Below are 24,665 nucleotides of genomic sequence, written 5' to 3' on the forward strand. Positions count from 1 at the left end.
AAACAACGGTGCCTTAAACAGTCTTTTACGCATGAAATATTCAAGGCAACAGCAAATGTAAAAGAGTATTTTAGAAGTTAAAAAGAACAGAAACTTGAGGCTCTTGATCTTTAGATGTACCGTACTTTTAGAGCTCCCTTCAACACCCCCACGAGAGCGAGCCCACCCTCTGTGGACCTCATGTGGAGTGAAGCGTGGAACTGACAGATGCTCCTATCACATGACAGCAGCTACAGTATGGGGGTGAAAGTCACCCATCTCTCGTGTTTACTGCGCGCGAGCTGTTAGCTCATTCCTCCCAGGCTTTGACTGAGCTCTTCATCTTTCATGGTACCCTTTTCATTCACACACACTGCAGCCTGCAGGTGTTGAGTGAGGGTCACGATGCTAAGGCGATAAAAGCTCATCCGCTCACTCAAGCTCTGCGACAAAAAAAAATCTCTCAAAGTATTTGATTTCTCAGCTCACATGCCGGGAAACAAGAGAGCGATTTATATCTGCCTTCACCTTTTGCAATCCAGCCGTCTGAGGAGATTATTATCCAGTGTAACATCGGGGTATCAAAACGATTATTTGGGTATTATAGGATGATTGCCGTGAGATTGTATCAAAGCGCAGCAGACAGGCAGACGGAGCAGAAACATTATCGACGCCTATAGGAATATTATAGTGCGACCACAGGAAATCATAAGGCCACTGAAAATCATATGTGAACACCACAAAAATACTTTGTGTCTCGTAGGAAATATTAAGAAAAACTTGTTTCCAGAGGACAGCATATTGTATAGATCCCACGGGTTTCACTGGATTATCTTCGGGACTAATAATAATAATTATACATTAAAGTCACTCTAACATACAGAAATATTATGGGAGCCGTCTCAATCTGAAAGCTTTTGAGTGTAAATCTGACACCAACTTGTTGATCCAGAGTGACGCATCCGTCCAAAGAAATGTGCTGATTTTTTGCACATGGATGAAACTGTGATGATGGTGTGAGGCTCGAGCAGCCAGGGTCTTTGTTTGTTTACTTCTGTCTGGATGGATGGTGCAGCAGAGTGGCGGTGGTGGTGGAAGAGGGGCTGTGGGGGTGATAATGAATGAAAACCTCCTGCACGTCCAACGGGGATCAGATCGGTGTCACCCTATTGTCCCACTGTGGCAAAGTGGGCGGATAGCAGTGTCTCTCGCTGCCCAATGGCAGGCACGACTCTCATGAGAGTGGAGAGAGGCACTTTTCTGCCATGCGAAATCCCTAAAACCATCATCATTCCGGCTCGGGAGCCCACAGTACTGTGTAACAGCCTCCGCTGCTCAGAGATGTCAGAGCCAATCTCAGCGCACACACGGCCCTGGGAGCTTGGAGCTGCGTAGAGACGAGGAGACGCACGGCACATCTTCTTCATTTTGTGCGGAAAGAGGACTTAAAACCAGGAATTAAGGAGTTTTTTCATCCAGTCCGCGCCGTCGATTGTGGCCATTTGCTCAATGTCATCATGATCATCTTCTCGTCGCGCAGTGTACTGCTGTCAGTCTATTACCCGCAGATCTTCCTCATCCTGACGAGTGGCAGCTACCTGTAAGTTTGAGCCAATTAATAGAGTCCTTAATGAACTTCAGAGAGCGCGCGCTTATCCTCTGCAGCACAAAGACGCACGGATTTGGTTTTGGTTCCGTGCAGCTTTCCTACCGGAACACGAGCTTTGAACCATTTTCATCACCATTAGACACAGGTTCTGAGACAGTTTCATCATCTCTGCGCTTCCACAGATTAAGAATAGATGTAAATGTATGCTGTTTCATCAGAGAGGGGGCACTCGTAGCGAAAATAACGTCAAACTCACGCTTTAAATGCGATTAAATTCTGGGAGTATGTTCAGAAAAAGTTCTCTATGTGATACAGACATCAACCAAACTCCGTATCAGTCAAAATGAAGCCGGGAAATAATCAGTGAGGGAATACATTCACTAGGTGAGAACCTGGGCTCGTTAATGTGCCGATGAGGATGTGCTCTGAGCCAGCAGTGATGGTTCCTATTCAGCGTGTTGCACATTTTTGGTAAAATATTGAAGTATCAGCTACACAGATTCATTTTGGCCACGGAGTGGCAGAGATGTTCAAGACAATCGGATGCTGAGACTCCTGAGAGAAAGACTGAACACTTTTATCTGGGCACTTTTTATGCTAACCTGTCAGAGCGTGTGAGAGATCATCTCTGCGCATTACCTCATCCCTGGTTCATTCTTAGTATGTCGATGTTATCATTTGAACCCACATCTTTAAATATCTGCCAGCAACACGCACGTGATTGACGCTCTAATGCGCTGCGGCTTTAAAATCAAATGAGAATTGCTCTTGCAGGAGAACACTGGCTTTCTGAAAGCTTCCAAAATAATTACTCAGCCATGCTGCCTCGCTCCTTCCTCTGCTGCCCGGAGACCCCAAACCTGATGCTGAAATAGATGTGGTTTTTGGTTTTCTGTTAAAAGTGGCCTCCACTGCTAAGTATAGTGATGGCGTGCAGATTAAAACATGCCATTGTTTGTTTGGATTATTTAAGTATGTTTTCTGTTCAGCATTAACCACAGAATACGTTTCTTGGAGCATATTTAGACGTGGAAATAATGCAACAACGCCTTAAAGCTGCAAGGCTGATGTTTTGGATGTTAGTCTGTGGAGCTGTGGGTGGCAAGTGAGCCGTCAGCAAAAGGATCTGACCATGGAGAGATTCTAAGCACACCTCAAACTCTATGATGAAGAATCTCACACTTAATGTCCCAAAGACAATAATCTGACATGTTGACTATGATGTTCGTATCACCCAGTTAGGTTGTACGAGTTCAATGATGAATTGAGAAGAGAATTTAGTAATGAGGATGACACTTCTGTATACTGCTCATCTGAAGTTCTTGTATTAGTACTCGAGCACAAAACAGAAAAATAATGCACAGTATCAATATCTTAAAGTCCTGCTGTTGGGAAAAGAGAAGCATTTTGATTAAGTTACGTTGTGTCTTAAACATTTTTGTGAGTGCATTCCTTGCTGAGAGATGCATGCCTGAGAGCTTAACGGTGTGTCTGTTAGGTTCAAAGTGTCCAACATGATGGAGTAGCTGGCTGTCAGCTCACTGCATGCTGTAACACACTACAGTTTCCTTCAAGACTCAGAATACTGTAATATAGTTTCAGCTGTTGTTGTTTTTTTTAATATATTTTTCAGTTTTGTGTTCCTTCAAGAAATAACTGTCAGTATTGTAATTTTAACCTCGCAAGAGCAACTTTGACATTTTATTTCAGATGCAAAGTGAAATTTGTTTCTTTGAAAACTCAAATTCTGAACAATAGATATTCATCACAAGCACATTTTCACAGAAAAGCTGCAGCTGAGGAGAACACAGGCAAATCAGTTTTTTCAATGCAATAACATGCAATCGAACGTAATATACAAATGTTCCCTGAAACTTTTGGACATGCACTCCTCAAACTCTGGTTCAATGACATCTGTTTCTTGGCACCTCCTTCACCTGTGTATCACAGCTGCGTTGTTATGGAATCAGCGACCAGTCGAACGCTAAATTTGCATCAATTTGATTATCATTAATGTTAAGTGTCATCCACAAATCCTGCCTGATGATATTTTTGCATAAATTTGTAAAAGTTTCTGTTTAACAGCAGCATCTAAAAGACAAGTGAGCTGCGTTTTCAAGTGCTGTTAGAGTTTCTGTGCAGGTCTATCTAATGGTCAATCTCTGTCTGTGGGTAATGTGCCCCTGAGCTGCAGCCACACACACACACACACACACACACACACACACACACACACACACACACACACACACACACACACACACACACACACACACACACACACACACACACACACACACACACACAGCACATGCTAAGCAAACAGAATCGCATTTGTGCACTTTGATGATTTCAGGGATTTAAAAGCTTAGCTGTGGAATTCTCTATTTGCCGTTGTCTCAGGTTTGCGTTGCTCACAGCAGGCTCTGTTTCCATTAATAAGCAGGTGAATGACATGATAAAGTGCTGGGAGAGGAAGCTTGTTTGTTTAACTTGAAAACATCCCTGTGCTGGTGTGTTAACTTTAAAGCTGGGCACTGAAACATCAGGGATATAAATAACTCAAATGCATTTTATTGCCTTTGGATCTAAACACACAACCAGCGCTGCTCCCCTCTTTTGCATGCGTTGTGCGGGCCTGAATTTGTCTCCAGTTGCACATTACTCGTCTTAATGAGCCTGACCTCTTTGTTGGTTCAGACTTCATGTCATTGTTGCCATGAACGACCGCATATACAGCAGAGGGTCACAGAGGGTCAGAAGAGTTCAAGCTTGTTTAACAGCAGAGAGAGCAAAGAGGGTCTCAGAGCGGCAGCAGGACCAGAGCGTTTACTGCAGACACTGAATGCACCTGATGCATTCATGGCTCTCTTTTTGTTGTTTTACATTTGGAAAGTTGACTAAGAAGTAATGCACAAAAAAAGGATGATGCTCTTTGTCCAAGTTTTTGGTTGCTCCACTTCATAAAAAGTATATTTGCAGAATCATGTTTTATACAAAAAGAGTGTTTTCATGGCAGTTTTGAAAGCATGGCTGCTAATTCATGTATGAACAATGGCACTTTTACTGTATGTTCCCCCGACTGCACTGGGAACATCAGGAGAATGTGTGCGGTCCTCTGTCTGCTGACAGATACTGGACTCACTGACATTAGGATTTATTGGCACTTGTTTATCTGAAACTGAGATTTGTTCTTCTGCCTTTGTAGAGAAAGTAATAAGACTCCCTGAAAAAAGGGGACATGGTCTTCTGAGAGCCATTTTTAATCAAAGATCACATCTTTGTTCTTAGCCTGGGGTCTTCTTCAAAAATCACAGACGTTCAAAAAAAAATCCTTGTTTCAGTCTCTCATCTTCAGCTTCTTTCTCATTGCCTGCTCTTCCTTTTCATCTCTATTCTGCCATCACTTTTCCTCCAACACAAAACTTGCCGTCGTTAGTTTGCCCTGTTTGTGGTAAAGCCTTCAGAGGTCGACGTCATACTTCAAAGCCAGCACTCATTTCTGGCTCTCTGTCCCTGACATGTTTGAAAAGTATGTATCTACATGGTTTCCAGACCTATAAACAGAGTCATGGAGAAACTTAGCGCTTTGTTTAGCTGTGATCTGTTTTGGCTTTCTCAGCGGTTGCAAAGCCGTCTTTAACATTTGTTTTGATATCATCACATGAAGTGATCAGATCTGACGAGACAGAAGTGTGTGATCGCCTCTGCAGCACGTTAACACTCAACAAATTAAAGCGAGCAGTGTTGGAAAACGTGCATATTTTCCGTGCAAACCAATCTTAGGATGTGGTTTGAAAAAAGTAGTCCCTCATGAGTTTTACAGGCGGCACTTTACACCCTGAATAACTATAAACACAGTTACGCAAATTATACGGGATAAAATTTCGTGTGACATTTGGTTACAGAGTGAACCCTGCATTTATATCTTAGAATACGGAACAAGTGTATTTTCTGTGTGTATGAGTCAAGTCTGACAACTTTGATCAGTTAATTCAGCATTTTATTCTTCATGCTCACATCACCTGGACAAACATGCCAAGGATTGAAACGCATCAAACTAGAACTTTGTGTCATGCACAACGAAGTAGAATAAATTGCAAGTTAACTTCACTTTAAAGATGTGGGTGCAGGATGCATATCAGAAAATAATTCAATTTATTTCATTGGGTATTCTGAACAAGTTCGTCCCTTTGTCAAGGACACAACCAGTCAACCTGTAGCTAGGCTTTCAACCACTTCGGGTCAGCACAACAGATAAATTTGGCTGATTTCAAACCCTGACTCAAGCAGAAATATCAGCTTGTGTGTAAACTTGGTTTTGTAAATTTGCTGATTAGCTTTTCAGTCATTAGGGCCTCATGTGTATTACAGATGTCCACATCACATTTAGCCCAAATGCTAAACCCTAAAGTCGGAGAGTTCACCAGGTTGGGCTTGGCGAACCAGATTGCTAGAAAGTCATGTGACTGGTCAGTAGCAGCTGATCAAGCCAAGTTATAGTCCTTATGTCATCATATGACTCAAAAACAAATCCAAATCAGCCTCAATACCCAGCTTAAAGGTAGGGTCTGCAGGAATTTTGTTACTTGTTGGTAAACATAAATTCAAACTGGGCTCCTCCTCCTTGGATCAGTGCCAGCGGCAGCGCACACCCACTGCCTCTGACCATGACTACGTGAAAACACTCACTAGCCCAGCAGCCACCTGTAGAATCCCCCTTCTAAGTAGGAGGGACTTGAGAGCACCTGACTTGGCATGTTAGCGCAAGCTAATCATAGGTATTGACACACACCAGGTTAGCAGAAAGCCAACTCACGCCGCTCTTCATCAGGAGCTCCTCTCCAAGCGCCAGAAAGTGAAAGTTGAGCCAAGCTTCACCCTTGTTTAGTAAGAAACTATTGGTTTGGCATTTTGTTTCACTTTGGTTGTGTTTTTCTTGCTCCATGCTACATCCACTATCACAGACCCTTGAAACAGCTTCTCCCATTCGCTGTTATCAACACCTTAAGTCAATTGTGCACTGTGACTGGCTAAGGTAATCACCATTACTCTCCACCCAGAAATGTCCAGAAACAACCGAAACATCAATATACAGGCTGAGGAGAGGTTTGAGGCAAACACAGACACTGACACATGTTTAGAGGCCAGAGTGACGATTGAGCAGGATTAGTCCTGTAAAAGTTGACACTTTATTTGGGGCAAAAATCCTGCAGACTCTACCTTTAACAAACAGGTACTGTGTAAAACTTGCTGTGTGCAACAATGGAAAGCCGGGAACTGTTATTTTGATCCCATGGTGAAAAACTGAAAGTGTAAGTGTACATCTCAGATTTTCCTCCTGTTTTACAGGCTAAGCATTAAGTGTTAACTTCTCTGATTGACTCCTAATCCGTTGCTCAGTAAATCTCAAGAGCAGAGCAGCTTTCACTTTAGTACAGAACAGGCATCAATCAGTGTCTGAACTGAATCCTGTTCTGGAAAGCCTCACACAAGTGAGTCAGCCTGACCATCCTGTGGAAGATGTAACAAATCTGTTTGTGTGTTTGTCTGCGTGCAGCCACGCATGCCTGTGTGTGTTGTTTGCATGCAGATGTCGACTGATTCGCTTGTCTTTCCTCAACAGGGCCCTGTCCTCGGTGGTGGCTCTGGGTGCCAACATCATCTGCAACAAGATTCCCGGGCTGGCACCTCGCCAACGGGCCATTTGCCAGAGCCGCCCAGACGCCATCATTGTTGTGGGTGAAGGCGCTCAGATGGGCATCAATGAGTGTCAATACCAGTTCCGATACGGACGCTGGAACTGCTCAGCGCTGGGGGAGAGGACAGTCTTCGGTCAGGAGCTGCGAGTAGGTCAGTCTGGGTTCTACCATAAATGGAGAAGACACAGTCTGCACTTCTTCCCTGTGTTAGTTGTGCATGTGTTTTACATAGATTGAATTATTTTTTAAATAAAATGAGCTGTTGATTGAAAAAAGCTAACTAAATTGAAAACTGCAAAAATAGGAATAAAACTAGAAATACTTTTTGTTATCTATGATTGATAATTAACTTTGATTGTACAAATTCTAAAACAAATCTGCAGACAACTAACACAAAAAAGGCCAAAAATTTGCAGCAAATCCTAAGTCTCAGAAAAAGAAAAATCTTACAAAATCTTTACTTCAGGCCTGGCCAGCAATTGACAAATGTTGAAAAATTTAGAAACTTAATAAACAACGACAGTGTTTAATTTTAGTGGGTGGAAGGCAGAAAGATGACCTCCACAGTACAGAACACACACACAAGGCACCAGATCACTGACTCTGAAAACTGGAAATATCTAAATACCTCCCCTCAAGAAATGTGTGTTTAGATTAAAGAGTGGTGGACAATAGGATGGTTTTAAGCTAAAAGTTTTTAGCTGCTAGCCACCTCGTAAATATAAAGCAACAGGGATTTAAACATGATTTTTTCTCAGTATCTGACGGCTCTGTGTTACTTTTGTTGCCATGACTGGGTTTGATGTGCTTCCTTCTTCAGACAGCTTGTTTCCTGATTACCCATTGTTCAGTGTGGTATTGTGGTTTTCCACAGGGTTTTCATTGCTGCTCTTGGGGTTTCCCATCACAACAAGATATCAGATAGCGATTATCGAATGTTTGATTTTTATGATTTTAAATCAGTGGGGCCCTGATCATCATCATAAGGCTTTTGCTGCCTCGTGTCAGAAGGAAAGTGCTGGGTCTGAAATATGCTGGATTATCATGTAGCACGTTCCCTTCTTTTTTCTGATGCTTGAGTTGGAAGTTAAAAACTCCTTTTCAACTTCAAACTCGTGAATCATTCCTAGTTTTAAATCATTACATTGCAATGTGACAGTTTTCTGTACATAAACAATTTGTACTTTTATAAGCTGTTTCTGGAGTGTTATAAGGGGAAGAGGAAAGAAAAAACTTAAAATGCTATTGTTGCTCAAGAACATTAATTTCATCAGTAACAGATCTGGACTAGCGTGTGTGTTTTTCCCAGTTGATCTTTAAATGTAATTGGACCCAGGAAATGTGGATTCTGTGTATTTGTGGGATGCAAAACAGAGGATGTTTTTGGTTGTCATTCGGTCGTAATGATAAAGTTGACAATGATAATACCAGTGAATTTCCTATCGGAGAGGGAACAGCGGTTACGTAATGTGTGTTTGGAGCCATGCTATTGTCTTAGTTTTCAGTAATAGCACAAGTAGTGGATCAAAGATGTGGTACCAGCACCCGGCCCTCTGAGCCCCATGAAATACGGCTCTTCATAAGCCAAACCCAAGCTGCACACATCACACAGTCAAAACTCAAACCAGCAACAGTCTCTTTGCCTCTCCATTGTATAACCATTTTTGTTGGCATTGATCAAGAGAACTTCATATACTGCTGGTGTCAGCCTGTCTTAGTCGCACTCTTTTCTATCAATGTTGGTGTTTTTCTTCACAAGCTCTGGTTCCTGCTGAGCGGCAAGTGGTAGATGTTTAGACATAGTTCTGTAAAAGCCGTAAGATTAAAAATCAGCTAGCAAATGGGGTGCCACTGTAGGGAATGATGTAAACTAAAATGTGGGTAACATATGTTGTTAATGGGGCAATACTGGTTGAGTCCACGGCTGGTCTTGAGAGAGTGTGCGTATACATACAGAAAAGCAGACAAATATTTACATTTATGGTGTTTTTGTTCAGGAGACTTGGCATCCCACAAACCTCATTTGCATTGCCTTTTTTTCAAACTGGGACTTTTATGTATTTCCTTTCATTTAAGATGCTTTGTTGCCATTATGTTGCGGTTGAGCTGTGCATTTAATCCAGTGCCTCTGTTAACAATCACCCCTCTTAAGGAGTAGCCGAATTAGCTCCAGCTCCCACTCTAAAAGCTTTTCCTCTTTGTTGTGAATGTGGCACTTTCTTTTTTGTTTTGCAATTGAGCTCTTGTTGTTTTCCTCAACACTCAGAATGCCCTGTTCTTCTTTTTTCAGTCTGATATATCGAGCACTTCATAGGGATGCAGACAATAAGAGATTAAATTGTTCATCCAAAGCATCACTACATCTACCCTTCTTTTGAAGACCTCATGCTCATGCCTGTGATTTATACACTCTCTACCCAAAATTCATTGCAAAATAAATCAAACAGCAACTTTCCCCATAGCTGGTGATTTTTAAACTTGTTGTTCTCCAGTTAAAGTGCATGCAAAGTTATTTAGTCCTCAGCAGAGGCCCTTAAACATGTACGTCTATACCCCTTAATGGTGTCCTCTGAATGTCATGCTCTCACTTTTGCCCTCATGTTTGGTTTCCATAGTGGATCAACGCTTCATGTACCCACATGAGCACATGATGTCGGTGTCCAGTTCTGGATAGAGATGGATGACTATATGGCCAGCCTTGATTGTCCAATAATGATGGGACTTGGTGGCCTTCTCATAAAGTAGTCCAATGATGACGTCTTCCTTCCATCCTTCCTTAGAACTTGATTTCGCTCATTTCCCATGACGAGTATCACAAGGCATGATTGATTTGGGTTTTTGACGTATAACGAAAATAACCAATGAATAATAACTATTTTTTTTCTCTTAATCTTTTATTTGCTCCATGTGAGCATGACCATGTCTGCCAATTGTTAGCTTTGATGATAGACTACATAGCAAGCTAAATTGGCACAGATTTGAAATGTGGCAAGGTTAAACCCTTGCCAAGGTCATTGCTAAGCCATTCTTGATTGTTTGTAAAAATTTGCAGCTATGAACCCATTTCTGCACTGAGACAGCCATGCACAAACCCAAAATACTTCCCGCCTCCTTCAAGTCAATCCATTTATTCCTGCAGGAGAAAATGTCGCATCATTTGTGACTTTTGACAGTGCTGGCATGTTTTGTGGAACCCTGGCTGCACACAGCAGTTCTTTGTCTGCTTACTTGGTAAACTGTCTAAACAGAAACTTGTGCTTTGGTTTTCTGATTGTATTGAGCTTCATGGAAATTGAAGGAGGTTAAAATTTGGTTGAGAAATCCCCCAAAAGCCTGCTGTCCCATCTGTGAATACAATACAAGTTTTTTTCTATTAATTAATCCACTGGCGAGGGGCGGGTTGAACCCATTCAAATACATGTTTCAGGGTCATAAATGTGTTGTTGATAAACTGTGGTTTAAAGCAAGCCAACAATTCAAACATGAGCGATAAATTTACTCACAGGCTGGGACATGAGTTGCACAGAAAATAAAGTTGTACCATTGTATTGAAGTGAGCTTAAGTCTTCTCACCACTGAGCACATCCTCATCCTGGACTCAAATTCTGGATACTGTCTTAAAAAAATACATCTTCTTTGAGCTGCATTTCATCTCAAATAAACAACCAATCTGATGATTGATTACAACTTTGAAGAAGGAGCAAGCAGATGTAAAAAGTTATCACAAGCTTGTCTTCATAACTGATTCAACGGTAAAAAATTTCTGAGATAAATATCTAGAGTGTTGCTGCTGCCATCAGTACAGATAATTACAGTACTGGCGTTGGAGGGAGGTTAGATGGAAAATTAAGGATCATATTATTTAAAGCAGTGAAGTTAAACTGCAAATGATCTCGTGCATTTCATAGGGGAAAAGGTAAAGGGACTTGGAATTTCAACTACCACTGTCACTTGTCAACATGTGACACATGTAGCAGAGATTAAAGGGGCTGTGAGGAGTCACAAAGTCATCTTGAAAGAGTCTCTCTACCAGATATATACACAATTGTAATCCACAGTTTAAAATAAGATTATTAGTGCTAATATATGTTATTTCAAAATGCTACTCCATGACTCCCCGATTGGGTCAAGCAGGACCGGATTCATCTCTGTTCATTTTTCATTTATTTATCCAAGTCTCTATGACAACACCATGCCGGCTGACAATGTTTAGCACTGAGAAGAGAGATCTGTGTTTTTCTCTGCTGAAAACAATTTGTGATTAATTTTGTAGTAAAGGTGGACACAGGAGCCCAATTGTCAGACAGAAAAAGGACAGAATAGCAGAAGAAAGCTGAACAGGAGAGTATTGCAGCCCAAGCTAAAGGCTAAAAGGGCTAAACTGTGTCTGATTATGTTCATTCGAACCCACATGCAGCAGTTATTCTGCAGTGGTCTGTTCAAACTTGAGAGTCTATCGATAAAATGAAGAGTGAGGTTACGTTCGCTCTGATTGGTAGATGAGCGCTGGCAGGACATGACCAGGATTCGTTAACATTACACAATACCCACATGTCTCACAACACTGGGCTGTCGGTGGCACTACAGCTTCTAAACTACTGTACAAACTGGCAGTTTGCTTGTTGTCACGTTAGCCTACGAATATGTCGTAGCACTGGGCTGCTGGTAGTGCTACATATAGCCGGCTACTGAGGTACGGTACAAATTTACATTTGCTTGTTGTCATGATACGAACAACAGCACTGTGTAACTGTTGATAAATACCTTACCTCATCAGCAAAAAGTTGTCGAACAAAGAAAACTTGTTCCAAAACAAACACGTCTTGTAAAAAGTCACATCTTCACGACAGTGTGTGTGAGAGTCCAGGCCAGAAGGTGGCAAGGCTGTCCAATTAAAACAGATCCTCCTCATAGAATCTTTAAAGCAGGCCATTTATGGTATGGCTGTCAAATGGTTATAACAGGGACTTTTGTCATGGACTGGTTATGCTGTTAGTTGTAAGTTGCTTCTTAAATGAAAGGTTGAGACCCAAGGTCTGAATTCCTGAGTGCCCTTGGACAAGACATGTAACTTGAAATTGTTCCCAGTAGCTGTACCAGTGGTGTGAGACATCAGGGCTATCAGTGTATGAATGTGCAGTGAATGGTGACAAAATGTTAAAGTGTTTCGAGTGGTCTAAAGTCTAGAGGAAGAGATATATTGTTAAAGCAGGACACCAGCATCAGGGACTGTGTCCTTCAACACTTATGTTTCTATGTGACTGAAAACTTCAACAGCACTTCCTCTTTTCTTATTGGTGATTGATGTGTCTGTTTTAAAAATGCCATGTCTGCTTCATATTTGCTTTCATCAAATGACATTTCAAGCTTAACAAATGTTCGAAAAGATGGAGTTAAGGGATTAGCAGCAATTTCTAGATCTGGATATTGTTTATCCAAAAGTTTGTGTGGTTTGTTTCTCCTCCATACAGACAACCTGTTGCTGCTTTAGTCGTTGTTTAAGATGACATCAGACTGTCATCAGACTATGTCACCCTTCTAGGTGCTTTTTGAAGTATCTACTCATCCAAAGCTTTGCAAGTTCACCATCAGTGGATGTTTCAATATTGTATTCCTTCTGCAATCAGACTAATTCATTTCTACAAATGAAGATTACACATTTTAGTTATTAAAGGCTGTGTGTTATACTTGATTGTGATTGGTTTAAACCACGTGGCAATGGTAATTTATTCTCAGCAGCTGTCTCTACTGTGGAAAGTGGAGCAAGGTCCTTTCCTGTAATCCAGACAACAACAGCATATTCAGGGTGAAAGCGAATCCCTCCTCTTTACTTCTGGATCTTGCTCACCCTGTCAGGATCCTAATCCTAACACAATGCTTTCACATGTGTAATATGCTTTTGTATTTAAAGACAGAAAGATACAGATCTTGACTGCCAGTGCTGTAGGTTGGGAGCTGACAGTGCTCATTCATTAAAGCAGTGTCTGACTAGTTCATCATGGGAAACCACAGACACCACAGCTACTGCAGAACTCCCCCGCCAGTCAGACACTGTGGAAAAGTGGGCGATTTATCGTTTTTCTCTTAACACCTTACTGTCAGAGTGCCATCTGCTTGAACACAACATACACAGTTGTGATGGTGATAGTTTTCCAGAGTCTGTTTCTCATGATTGAAGATGTTTTCGGACCATGTCTGCGTGTATTATGGAATTCTTTAGCATGGCATATGAAATCATGGAATACACCCCTTCAACCAAATGTTCCAATCCCTTCTCCCAATCTGCAAATTCCCACATCATCATAATCAAGTAGTGGGGAGAAGCTATTCCCGTTCCGCTCCCATTTGAGTTTTCTATTCAAATCCCCCAAATTATGAACACTAAACCTTTCCCCCTAGCTCTGTGATCCAGTCTTACTTTTGGACTGCAGGGAGGAGATGTCGGCATTTTTTCAAGAGCTAAAGATCAGCCAACCGCAAGTCTAATGCATTCTCTCTGTGCTGCCTGAGCTTGGAGGCAGCCTCTCTGTTCTGGAGCTGCTCCATGGTATTACATTCGCTTTCCAAGAGAGCACACATTAATAGCTGGGTTATTGAGCATTACTGAGCCCGAGATATCTTCATTCAGGAGAAGTGATTTTGTTTCACAGGCTGGTCATTTGATATTTCATTTAGACCTTTAACTGTGAACAGAAAGCGTCCTCAGTTCAGACAGAGGCTTCCGCTGGCACTGTCACTGCTGCTTGACACTCTGTTGAACACAAGACCCGAGGAGGGATGGATTGATGGAAAAATAAAAACACCCCATTTTTGTTTCAGCTGTATCCCTCAACAGTTTCTCTGTTTCGCAGAGAGTGTTGGCTTGCTTGTTACGCTCTAACCGACAAATTGGAGAACAATGTCATAAAATCGCAGTGAGATTTGAAACTGGCAATTTCAGCGTGTCTCTGTTTCCTTTGCAAAAGCAGATTTAGCAGTTCTCCGCATGTGCCCTGCTCTGGTGTTGGCATGACTTGGTACCTCCAGTCTGTAAAAATGTGGAATGAATTATCCTGTGCTAACAGAAACGGGTGTTATTGAGTGGCTTTTTGCAGTCTATTAAGAAGTAATAATAAAATTAGAGACAGATCCATCACCGAGGCAGGAGGGAATCAGGGGGTTGCACGACAGTAATTGTGGTCAATGCTCCAATCATAATACATAGCCTGGTTTTACAGATGAATCATTCTATTTGAAATATTTCTGCTAAGACTCATCCCGTGACTATTTCTTCTTAGATATTCAAGTGTGTTTACCTATGCGTGAAGCGCATGCAGAGCCATGCCAGATGTGGTTTTGTGTTCCTAATGTTAAATTATAGGATCACAGTTTTAAGATTAGAAGAGATCTTTACCCCATTCCTCAATTTTTATGGCATACGGTATTATAATGCCATGCTATAGCTTCCTGTTGTGTACATTCTGTTGTTATCCAGCTGTATTAAATACTTGAATCTGATTGGTTAAAATTCCACAACCACTGTAATTCATTCCCAACAACACATAACCTGATTACATCCACTTAATTATATTAATCTGCAGATTAGAGCTCAAACACTCTTCACCTCTGCCTGTTGATGCAAACCGTTGGTTCCTGTCTCAATCTGGTGTTGAGAGCTGACAGCTATAATGACAGTTACCGGGCACACTTGTGAGAGCAGTGAGATAGACGGGCCACCTTAAACCTGACCATCTCTGACAGAAATCAGCGGAGCAAGCTCCAGCAGAGATAGTAATGGTGTCTCTAAGTTTCTGACTGCTTTGCATAACGTTAACCACAAGCAGTAGTATTGTAAGTGACCAACAATCAATAAGAGCTATGCAGCACATGCCACAGCACAGAACAGCGGGTTTGGTAAATCAAAATGATGCTCAATCTGGTCAGCAGGAAAGACATCTGTCTTCCAAATAAACTCTGTAAGTTCTGTTTTTTTTTCTTGTTGCAGTAAAAATACATCATGTAGTTTGTTTAAAATGGCTGCAACACTTGATTTAACCCAGGAAGATTTTTATAGAAAGGTTGAAGCAGTGATCTTTCATTTTCATCTAATAGAACCCATCCATTTCTAAACAAAGCTCTTTGATTGGTCAAGTATGGGATCGGTGAAATCCATCTTGAATAACAACAATGATCTGTCTGATGGTTCTGGTGATGCTAGGCAAGTGTTGGCTTAGTTGATGCTAAATTCTTAACAACTCAACTATGAAAATCAGTAATTAAATAATCCATTCTTTTGCTTTGATTAAGTCTCAGTGATAGGGTTCTCAGTGCTCTGCCTGCTGATGTAAAACTGTCTGCCATTACTTCAGCTGTAGCTCATATAAAAATGCTCTTTAGTTATATTTCTCTTCAGTTTAAGAGAGTTATACATGCTTTGTTTGCCAAAGCACTACATTTTTGTTTTTGTTTTAATTGTCTTATTATTGACTAGAAACGTTTAATCACAAGTATAACTTGACATTCCTTTGCCTAACCACCTGGGATACTGATGCCCTTCTCCCGAAAGGCCTGCTTATGAACACCTTACAGCTCTGTTCAGATCACACTGCACTTGATGTTGGCGATTAGTGCTTGAAAGTGGACACCTTTCATCGGCTACACTCAGCATCAAAGGGCCAACACTGGCCCCCTTGTCATGAAACAGCCTGCTCTGGTTACTCTCTGTTTGACTTTCCAGTCAGTTTGTCACCGTCCTGATTCATGCTTTCATCTGAAAGAGGTTTCTTGTTGGCCTGGCAGTGAAATATTACAAAAGTTCAATCATGCTGCCTCTGGCCCATTGCACAAGAATACATGCAACACTTGAGCAGGTAAGCCTTTTGCTGCAGAAGGAAGAAAGCTGTGTATTGTTGTAGGAGTGCTAAAACGAAGGATTGACTGAATTGACATGCTAAGGTAGAAATCAAAGCAAGACACTTTTCTGTTTATGTTAAACTGAAACACACACAAAAAACCTCTTTAGGAAGAATTCTGTCCTGCTCTGTGACCTATATCAAACCTTTCTCCATTTTGCCTTTTCTTCAGTTTTTTCTCCTTTTTTAAACCCAAGATAGGCACTGAGTGATGGCCTCAAGCTGTGGTTTACAACAAACTTTTACGATGAGAGAGGGATAACAGGATGGGGAAGTGGGATGAGATGTCTGAATTGTCAGCCAGTTTTCCCTCCCAAGCCTTTAAAAACAGCAGTCCATCCAGTGGCTCAGTTTGCAAATATGAAGCTCTCTAGCATCATTCCTGGACGAGTCCTCTAGCCTGTTGTTTTGATGAAGTGTTGAAGTTCAGTGATGCAGAATAAAGAACACAATGTCTGCTTTGGGTGGCGGTCAGGGTGATGGATCGGTCAGTCACTCCAGAACTGTTTGGGGTCTGTTTACTGTGGGAAAAATAGTCACTGAAACTGGCTTTGATTTAGAGTCGTTGATATTGTAATGGAAATTATTGGTTACAACTCATATGGTTGTATAATGTATCAGTTTTATATTATTGAACTAGTGAACAATTGAACCCACACCAATTTGTTGTTTAAGCCTATTTGAAAGTTTATGTGGCCTATACCTAACCACGTGCAACAGCAACATCATTTTTAAGATATCTGCACATCCTTAAGTCAGGACATGTAAAACACTTTAGAAAGTTTTACCTTGAATTACAAACTACTCAATTCTTATTTTTTATTGCTACATGACTGCTTTTCTTAAAAAACTTACTAGACCCTGATATGTAACAAAGCTGATTTGGACACATAGACCTGCCCTAGTTACACTGAGACCTGAAACTAAGAGTTTCATATTTTGAAGCTCTGTTTACAGACCAAGCTGCCGTATTTGACGGGTTGAAGAGAGGTTGGCAAATATAGGGTGTGTGTTTTCCTATTGTCCTTGAAAGCAACACCTCCTATCCAGGCCTTAGTGCCACTCATTCACCCATATTCCTTTTTTTACTTTACATTTTTAAGAGAAAACATTTGCACTGAGTAACAATTTTGGTAGTGATAAGAAACCAGGGTGAAATTTGGAGGGAAGTATAAACTGCATGAGCCTAAAGTTCCTCACAGCAGCAGTAGGTGAGCAGGTTCATTAAAACCTCCCTCTAGAAAGAACTCCTAGACAGCAGGAGCTTTTCTAGAGGAACGGCCATGAGCTCACCACCCAAGAGGGCCCCCTGTGAAATATTACTGGCTATCCTTGGTGCTATCCATCCATTTTTGTCAAAACTTTCAGAGGAACATAATATTAGCATATGGTCAATAGAACATATTGCAACGTAACATCATTGGATGCTCTGTGGTGACTCGACACCCCCTGATTTATGAGCAGCAACAGTGACACGATGATAAATATAGGAGACTCTGGCTTAGTGATAATAAAAAAACAAACAAAAATAAAACCATACTTGACAGCCAATTAGCTAACATCAGCACACAGCTAACATTGGCATTTAGCCACTCCCCACTTATTTTTGTATATATATATAAAATAAATCAAAGTTGACTTCCCATGAGTGAAATAACAATTTTATCAGTGACTGATAATGATACAAAAAACACGAGTTTCCCAGCCTGAACATGGTGTCACATGAAGATGGCTGCAGTGTAAATGCTGTTCATTCATGTAAGAGAGCAAAATTATATCATCGCACCTTGGCAAAGCCAGTACCTCATTAGGGGGACCCTTGTTGAGAATTTGGACAAGCAGGCACATGGTTGATACAGAGTTGGAAATGCTAGATTCCTCAGAGCAGTGGTCCCCAACCCCCGGGCCGTGGACCGGTACCGGTCCGTGGGTCAATTGGTACCGGGCTGTACATAAAAAATACTCAACTAACATTATTTCAGTTTGATTTATTATATGATTCTGAATTATTTTTTATTGAAATAAAATGACCTGATTCTCCCTGTCATACCCGTCTATGACTCATACTTGAAGCCAAATGCCCCAAGCTAGCAAAACGGACAAAAAACAAACATCTTTGGAGAGTTTCTTTAGGCAGGGTAGAAGAGCCAGTGAGGAGATAGAAGAGTCCGTGAAAATGTTGTCTGATATTAAACCGGCCTGTGGCTCAAAAAAGGTTGGGGACCGCTGCCTTAGAGCGATGATCGGTCTTAGCTCAGGGTGAAGGTCACCATAAACGATACAACTCAGTGCTGAAGCTTTTGTGTCTACAGCTGATGCACTGTGGGAGGATAACTTAAGGAATGATTAGGTTAATACATTATTTGTGGGGTTGTTTCTTGAGCCTTTCATTATTGTGTTTCCTATATTGCAGGTTACTGATGCAGTTAATGTTGGTCTTGTACTGTCAGTGTGTATTGTTGTGGTAGCTGCTGTAGTTAGTTTTGAACTATATTGTAACATCAGATAAGCGACAGCCTTGATTCTTACGTAATGATTGTTGGGATTGTCGATCAAATTTCCACAAAGGAGGCAATTATTTTTCATTTCAGATCCCTTTGACTGTTTTATAAGGAGGCAATGGCTGAGCAGTTCTTTTCTTTAGGCAAACATCAGATCGAGAGAATGAGGTGACTGAATGCATTCATTTAATAATCATAAGCCTCACAAGTGCTTGGTTGTTGAATGTTGAGTATAGGCATGTATTTTATTTTGCCTCTATACCATTTCTCCTCTTATAAATTGTACTTTAAGCGTCCTATTGGGGATAACGAAATGCTTGTAGATTATAAATGCACTGGCTGAGCTCCTTCCCCTTCTCGGAATCCGTTGATGGTCATTTGTGGTGAAATCATATCCCCGCAGAATGCGAGTACAACATCACAGTCCAACCTAAGGCTAATAATGAACGGACAAGAAAATCTATTCAAATGACCATGTGGTTTCATCTGAGCTTTGTTTCCTCATTTTGACAAACGTAACATAAATGCAAAATGAAATATTAATTTCGACCAGCTGAACCGTTTCAACCGACTCCTTTTAAATCATGTGGCAATGCTGCTGCCCCAAAATAGACATTTAAGTTAAATATCACCTACAGGAAAAACGCTCTTTTCTTAGAAACAAATATGTCAGCTGTGCAATGTAATTGTAGCTGCCTGTGCTCTCGAGACAATGACTTTTCAACATTAAGAAAAGAAAAAAGCCAACTAAATATTCAAAGGCAATCATCATTATGGGGCCTCATGGCCAAATTCTTGATGAAAAACTGTTAACTTCTTTGACATACAGGCTTAGTCAGATATTTATGAGTGTTTATGCTTAATAAAGACAGACAAAAAAGTAATTTTTCAAACTGAGGTTTTACAAGAACACACACTTGGATAAATTGGATACTTTGACACTGGTGAACTCCCCAAAAATACCATCAATCATCTCACTGCCGCCAAGATTTTTCCCTTTGTGGGATTAATTTCTTGATGGTTGTACTCTCTACAGGCAAATTGGGGTTATCGACTGACATAAGTAATGGTTCACTGTATTTTGTTATCCCAACAAATTTGTTCTAACCATTATCTTTGTGGAAAGCTGAAACATCTCTTATTGTTGTGCAGAGCTACCGGCAAAACTGCAGATTCACTCCCAGTACTTGATACCATTTGGATAACAGCCTGGAAATGATGCATGCTTTGTGTTATGGTGGAACGACGGTGGATAAAAGGCCTGTTTTACAGCCCATCACCATGTGGGTAGCTGTAATCCTCTCTCCCCTTCTCTGTTTGAGTCCAGAGAAAACAGCACAGTCGTGTTTGTGAGTGTGTGTATGTGTGTGTGTGCGTGTGTGTCCAAGTGTGTAGGATCTTTCCTCTAACTTTATCTGATAGGGGATTCTGATGTGTTGTTGTTCTACAGTGTGTGGGCTGTGGTCACCAGGGCTCAGTAAAGGTCATCTCTTACTCCTTTTCTCCCCATGTTTCGCCTCACTTCCCCTGCCCACAACATGTGTCGGTATCTAGGGTGGGGCCTCCCGTCCTACGCGACCAAACACTGCTATCATCGCCAGGCCCTCTTCGCTTGTTCATTCATCAGCTCTGCCTGTGTCTCAGACCGTGTGGGTGTGTCGGGAGCTGGGCCGGGGTCCCTGTCCTTTCTTTTCTCTTGCTCCTTTCTCTCTGCTCCTTTGACACAAGAATTCCTGACAATTTGGTAAATGGACTTTCAGGACAATTAGGGCCTGAGTCTCACATGACTGACACAGTGGGATGTTTTAATGTGCACTCAAGTTTTGAAATCTTCCGTTTGGTTTAGATGAGGACGACCCACGGGTAAAGTCTATAAGAGGAGCAGAAATAGTCTCCTGTAATGATGACTGTTTCTGGGTTGCTATCACCAGGGGTGTGCGGTTAATATGTTCTCATTTTTGCTAGTTGCACCAGAATGACTCTTTGGTATTATGCTTTAACAAAATTTTATTATTGAAAACTAGAAATGCTGACTGTTTTTTATTTCCAAACCAAAATCAACCTCCATCCTTGAGAAAATGAAGCAAGTGCAGAAATGCTAAAAACTGCAATTCTTTGAGTGGCCACAAGCTGGCTGCAAAGGCCCCAGGAGCCATTCAGACACCCATTTAAAGAGCTCATTTTAAAGCAAAAATAAACAGATTTACAGCCCAGAAGTTTACTGGTTCCTAAATTTTTTTGGTAAAAATTACTCATCTCTTTATCTGCACACGTATACTTAGAGGCACAGACTTGACTGACAGGCAGACACCTTATTGCTGTTAGCGGTAAGGCTGAAGTCGCACCCCATCTCCACTTTTTTCCTCTTGCTAGGTTGAAAACAGTTAGCATGAGTCAGCATTTCGAATACCGCAATTGTAATTAGTGCAGGCTTTAAAACCAATGAGTTTTTTTTGTTATTTTAAGTTATGAGACATCACTGAGGCTATGTCTTTGTTTTACACTGGCTTAGCTGTTAGTAGTCTAAGCACAGCCACCATTGGCCAGCTGGTGCAATAGTTTAGGATAATGGCTAGTGCAATGGCTGGAATGCTCTTCTCTTCAAATGTGCACCAGCATAGATTTCAGATTTTTGTCTTTAAGCTTATTTTGATCAGAGATTGAGTTTTGTGTAGGCTTTCTCATTAATCTGACTTAAAATCTTAAAACTGGTCTGCTAGAATCATGTTTGACCAGCACAGCCACGTGAACAATAACCCGCAAGAAAGACCAATGGATGGTGGTGCTAGCTCTGCTAATGTTAGCCATACTCTGTTATTCATTTTGATATAGTTTATCCACAGAATTTATGATCTAGAGTTTAGCTGTGGTAAAAAAAAAAAGGTTTGTCACTTCCAAAAGTCAAACCTCACACCAACAGATGACGACAGTCGTGCACGCAGCCCACTAGAGCAACACTGAGTAATTTTCAGAAGTGCAGATCATGGGTGAAAAGGATTTCTCTCTTTCTCCGTTTCCCTCCTGCCCACCCACCGTCTGTCTGCTGACGTGGCCCTGGGGTCGTTCTGGGCTCCGGCCCTCAGGCCCCAAATGCTCGCCCCTCCCCCCCTCACATCAACGCTGTGTTATCGGTGGGATCTGCGTCTGTCTGTGTCTGCCGGTGCTGCCAGACGCAGGAGGAAACAGGATGCGAGAGGATCAACTGTAATCTCACAGCGTGCTTTGTTCCACACAATCCCAGGCCGATCACTGTATTCTCTACACGCAGGGCCGCCACTGGACATTTACATGTGCCAACAATCACAGCGCTACTGGCCCACGTAGGTGAGAGCATACAGAGAGGGAGAGTTAGTGGTTTACAGACACTCATAGGAGGGAGAGGATGTGAAGAGATGGTTGGCTTTGTTTGAGAGGTTTGGTGAATATCAACGAATATGGAAATGTTAGGTCTGGAGGTTTCTTTTGTAATAAGAGCAGAAACATGTCATCAGTAGCATATTTGACTCACTGATTATAGTCATGATGGTAATGATAAGTTGAAAGATGTGATGTGGGATTGATACGCATCTCACTAAATATGTTTCCGTTCAAGATGAAAGAAAGTCAAATGAGATCGAAATTGAGGAAAATCCTCAACATTGTCCTGAGATGAACTTGATGATTACCACCTAGAGCACATTGAGAACATACAGGCCTTGTTTCCAGATCTGAGCAGGTGAGGTCCTGATTCATCTCATTATTAGGATGAAAGAATGGGAGCAAGGATTTGTGCCTGTTTAAGCAAGTCTCGGTAGTCAGTCAAAAGCTTTATCTCCACCTCGGGGAGATCAGAAGAGAAAAAAGATGCTTTTGAGATGCTTCTGTCAGCCCAATTTTCTATGCCTGGGAGGCAGCTTACTCAGCTTCTCCGCATTTAAAACCAGCAACATTAAACACCCTCATAATTGTTTTAGCTTTACTGCTCAAAGCCCTCCTCATTATAAGAACCAAACCTCGGGACCCTACGGTGAGCTGCTGTATCAAAGCATGTCACTTACAAAAGCTACGTGATGCGAGTGCCCTGAGAATGTGGAGTCTAGTTCTGGTAAAACAATATTATTTTATTGTACAGGAACATGGCTGTGCTAATTCCTCAAGCTGCAAACCTCACAGACCACAACTTTGTCTATAATTTGCTGGGAGCATATGTTCATAGCAACAGTACATAAAGCGGAACGGAAAACAGTAGTAGAGAGCGCATTAGTCAGTTCAGTGATTGGTATACAAAGCGAGGGGTTTTCCTCCAACTTTCTTCCCCTTTCATGGGGCCCTGGAGTCACAGCTCCAGCACCAGCCAGCTCCGCATTGGTTAGAGCTTGTTTTCAGTATTTTGGGTGTCATAACTTAATTCAAGATTTGCCGTGTGTGAAAATAGCAGTGTGCTGAATTGATACAGAGTGCTAAAAAAGCGAGTATATCGGATATCTCATTGAGACACTTTTTTGAGGTTATGCTACATATTTAGGTAAATGTATGTTTTTGCTTGTCTTTTATGAATTAAATGGGTACTGATTGGGGGATTTCTACCTTGTTTAGAAAATTAAAGTGCAGTAATGTATGGAGAGAAAACCCTCAACTGAATCGTGGATGGATAAAAGTAATGTAAATGTAACATCTTCAGCTGTCTTTCTTCTCGCCTTTAAGTGTTGTTTGCTGGTTAAAAGTGTGTGCCTCATATACAGACACTGTAGTACTCATCACCTTAGCTTCTGTTTAGGTTCTTTGCCGGGATCCTTTGCTGCATGTCTTCTTACACTGTCAGAAAAGGCAAAATGCCTCAAAAATTAACTCTTTCAAAAATACTGTTGGCTGGTGTTTAAGGCAAAGTCAAAGTAAGTTTCAGCGAAAACAAGTTTTGTCCTCTCTGGTTTCCAGCATACTGTCACCACAAGTGTAAAGACTCCTGACCACCAGCAGGTGACACTTTCCCCTTTGTTCACTGTGGTGCCATTTACCCCATGACAGCATGTTCCTGTGCTTAATGGATATGAAGCTCTCAAACTCCTGTGTATCGTTGTGTTGTTGAGATGTAATTCTTATGCAATCCAATTCTCCTCCCTCTGTCCCGGGGGTGTGAGTGCATGTCCGGGGATGAGGGGGCCTTTAAAAAGCTTTCCCCTTCACTGCTTCACCGACAGGCCTGTCTTGCGTAGAGAAGCCATTCATCTGCACTGCTGGGCTCTGCCGGTCTGTGTGTGTTTGTGCATGTGTGTGTTTTCCACTTGCATGGAAAGATCGCTGACAGTAGTACAGCATAAACTACTTCTTGCCAGTCCTGTTTTATCTGCTGCGAGTCATGTACCTTTTTCGTCATGCTTATATAACCCAATTCCAAAAAAAAGGTACTTTGTGTAAAATGTTCCTAAATAAAGAATCTGATAGTTTGACAATCATTAAAATCCCATGTTTAACTGAAAACAGTCCAAAGACAACAAATCAAATGTTTGAACGAAGAAATGCTTTTGTTTTAATTGTATTTTATTTTAAAACATGATGGCTTTTCTTTTGAGTTGAGGACACAGGGTCCATGACACCAACACAACAATATCAAATTTTGAAACGTTACCTCATTTCAGCTTGGGCCCAGACTGAGCCCTAGCCTTTTGGGATCATGTTTATACACAGTTTCCTTTTTTGCACTGCAAAGTTTGAACCTGCATTTGTGAATACAGTCATTGACTGTGTTCTTACTTGATTAGCATTGAAAGTGATTTTGAGCCCATGCAGTGATTTCCACTAGGGATAGACCGATTATCGGCCAAGCAATTATTGGGGCCAATATTTGGCATTTTGAGGCATATCTGCATTGGCCTTATCTTTAATCTGACAGCCGATAAGAAACAAATTTAAAACTTGCTGTCTGCAGTGACTACTCTGTCCCCAGCACTGTCCCACCCACAGTACCATCTGATTGGTTACAAGCAGAGCCATGACTTGGAAAAGA

At 41.4% G+C, this 24,665-nt stretch overlaps 1 protein-coding gene across 1 annotated transcript in view; it reads left to right on the plus strand.

The window, feature by feature from the left end:
• The first annotated feature begins 1,098 nt into the window (after nucleotides 1–1,098).
• wnt7bb (wingless-type MMTV integration site family, member 7Bb) overlaps nucleotides 1,099–24,665 on the plus strand; it is a 38,654-nt gene continuing 15,087 nt past the window's right edge. The window contains exons 1-2 of the mRNA XM_074677516.1: nucleotides 1,099–1,579; nucleotides 7,215–7,441. Of these exons, the coding sequence (XP_074533617.1) occupies nucleotides 1,497–1,579; nucleotides 7,215–7,441 (310 nt within the window). The 5' untranslated portion in view covers nucleotides 1,099–1,496. The remainder of the gene's footprint in view (nucleotides 1,580–7,214; nucleotides 7,442–24,665) is intronic.

Source organism: Halichoeres trimaculatus, unplaced genomic scaffold (assembly GCF_033239565.1).
Source record: "Halichoeres trimaculatus isolate MK-OKI-2021-1 unplaced genomic scaffold, fHalTri1.1 fHalTri1_scaffold_10, whole genome shotgun sequence".
Taxonomy (NCBI): Eukaryota; Metazoa; Chordata; class Actinopteri; order Labriformes; family Labridae; genus Halichoeres; species Halichoeres trimaculatus.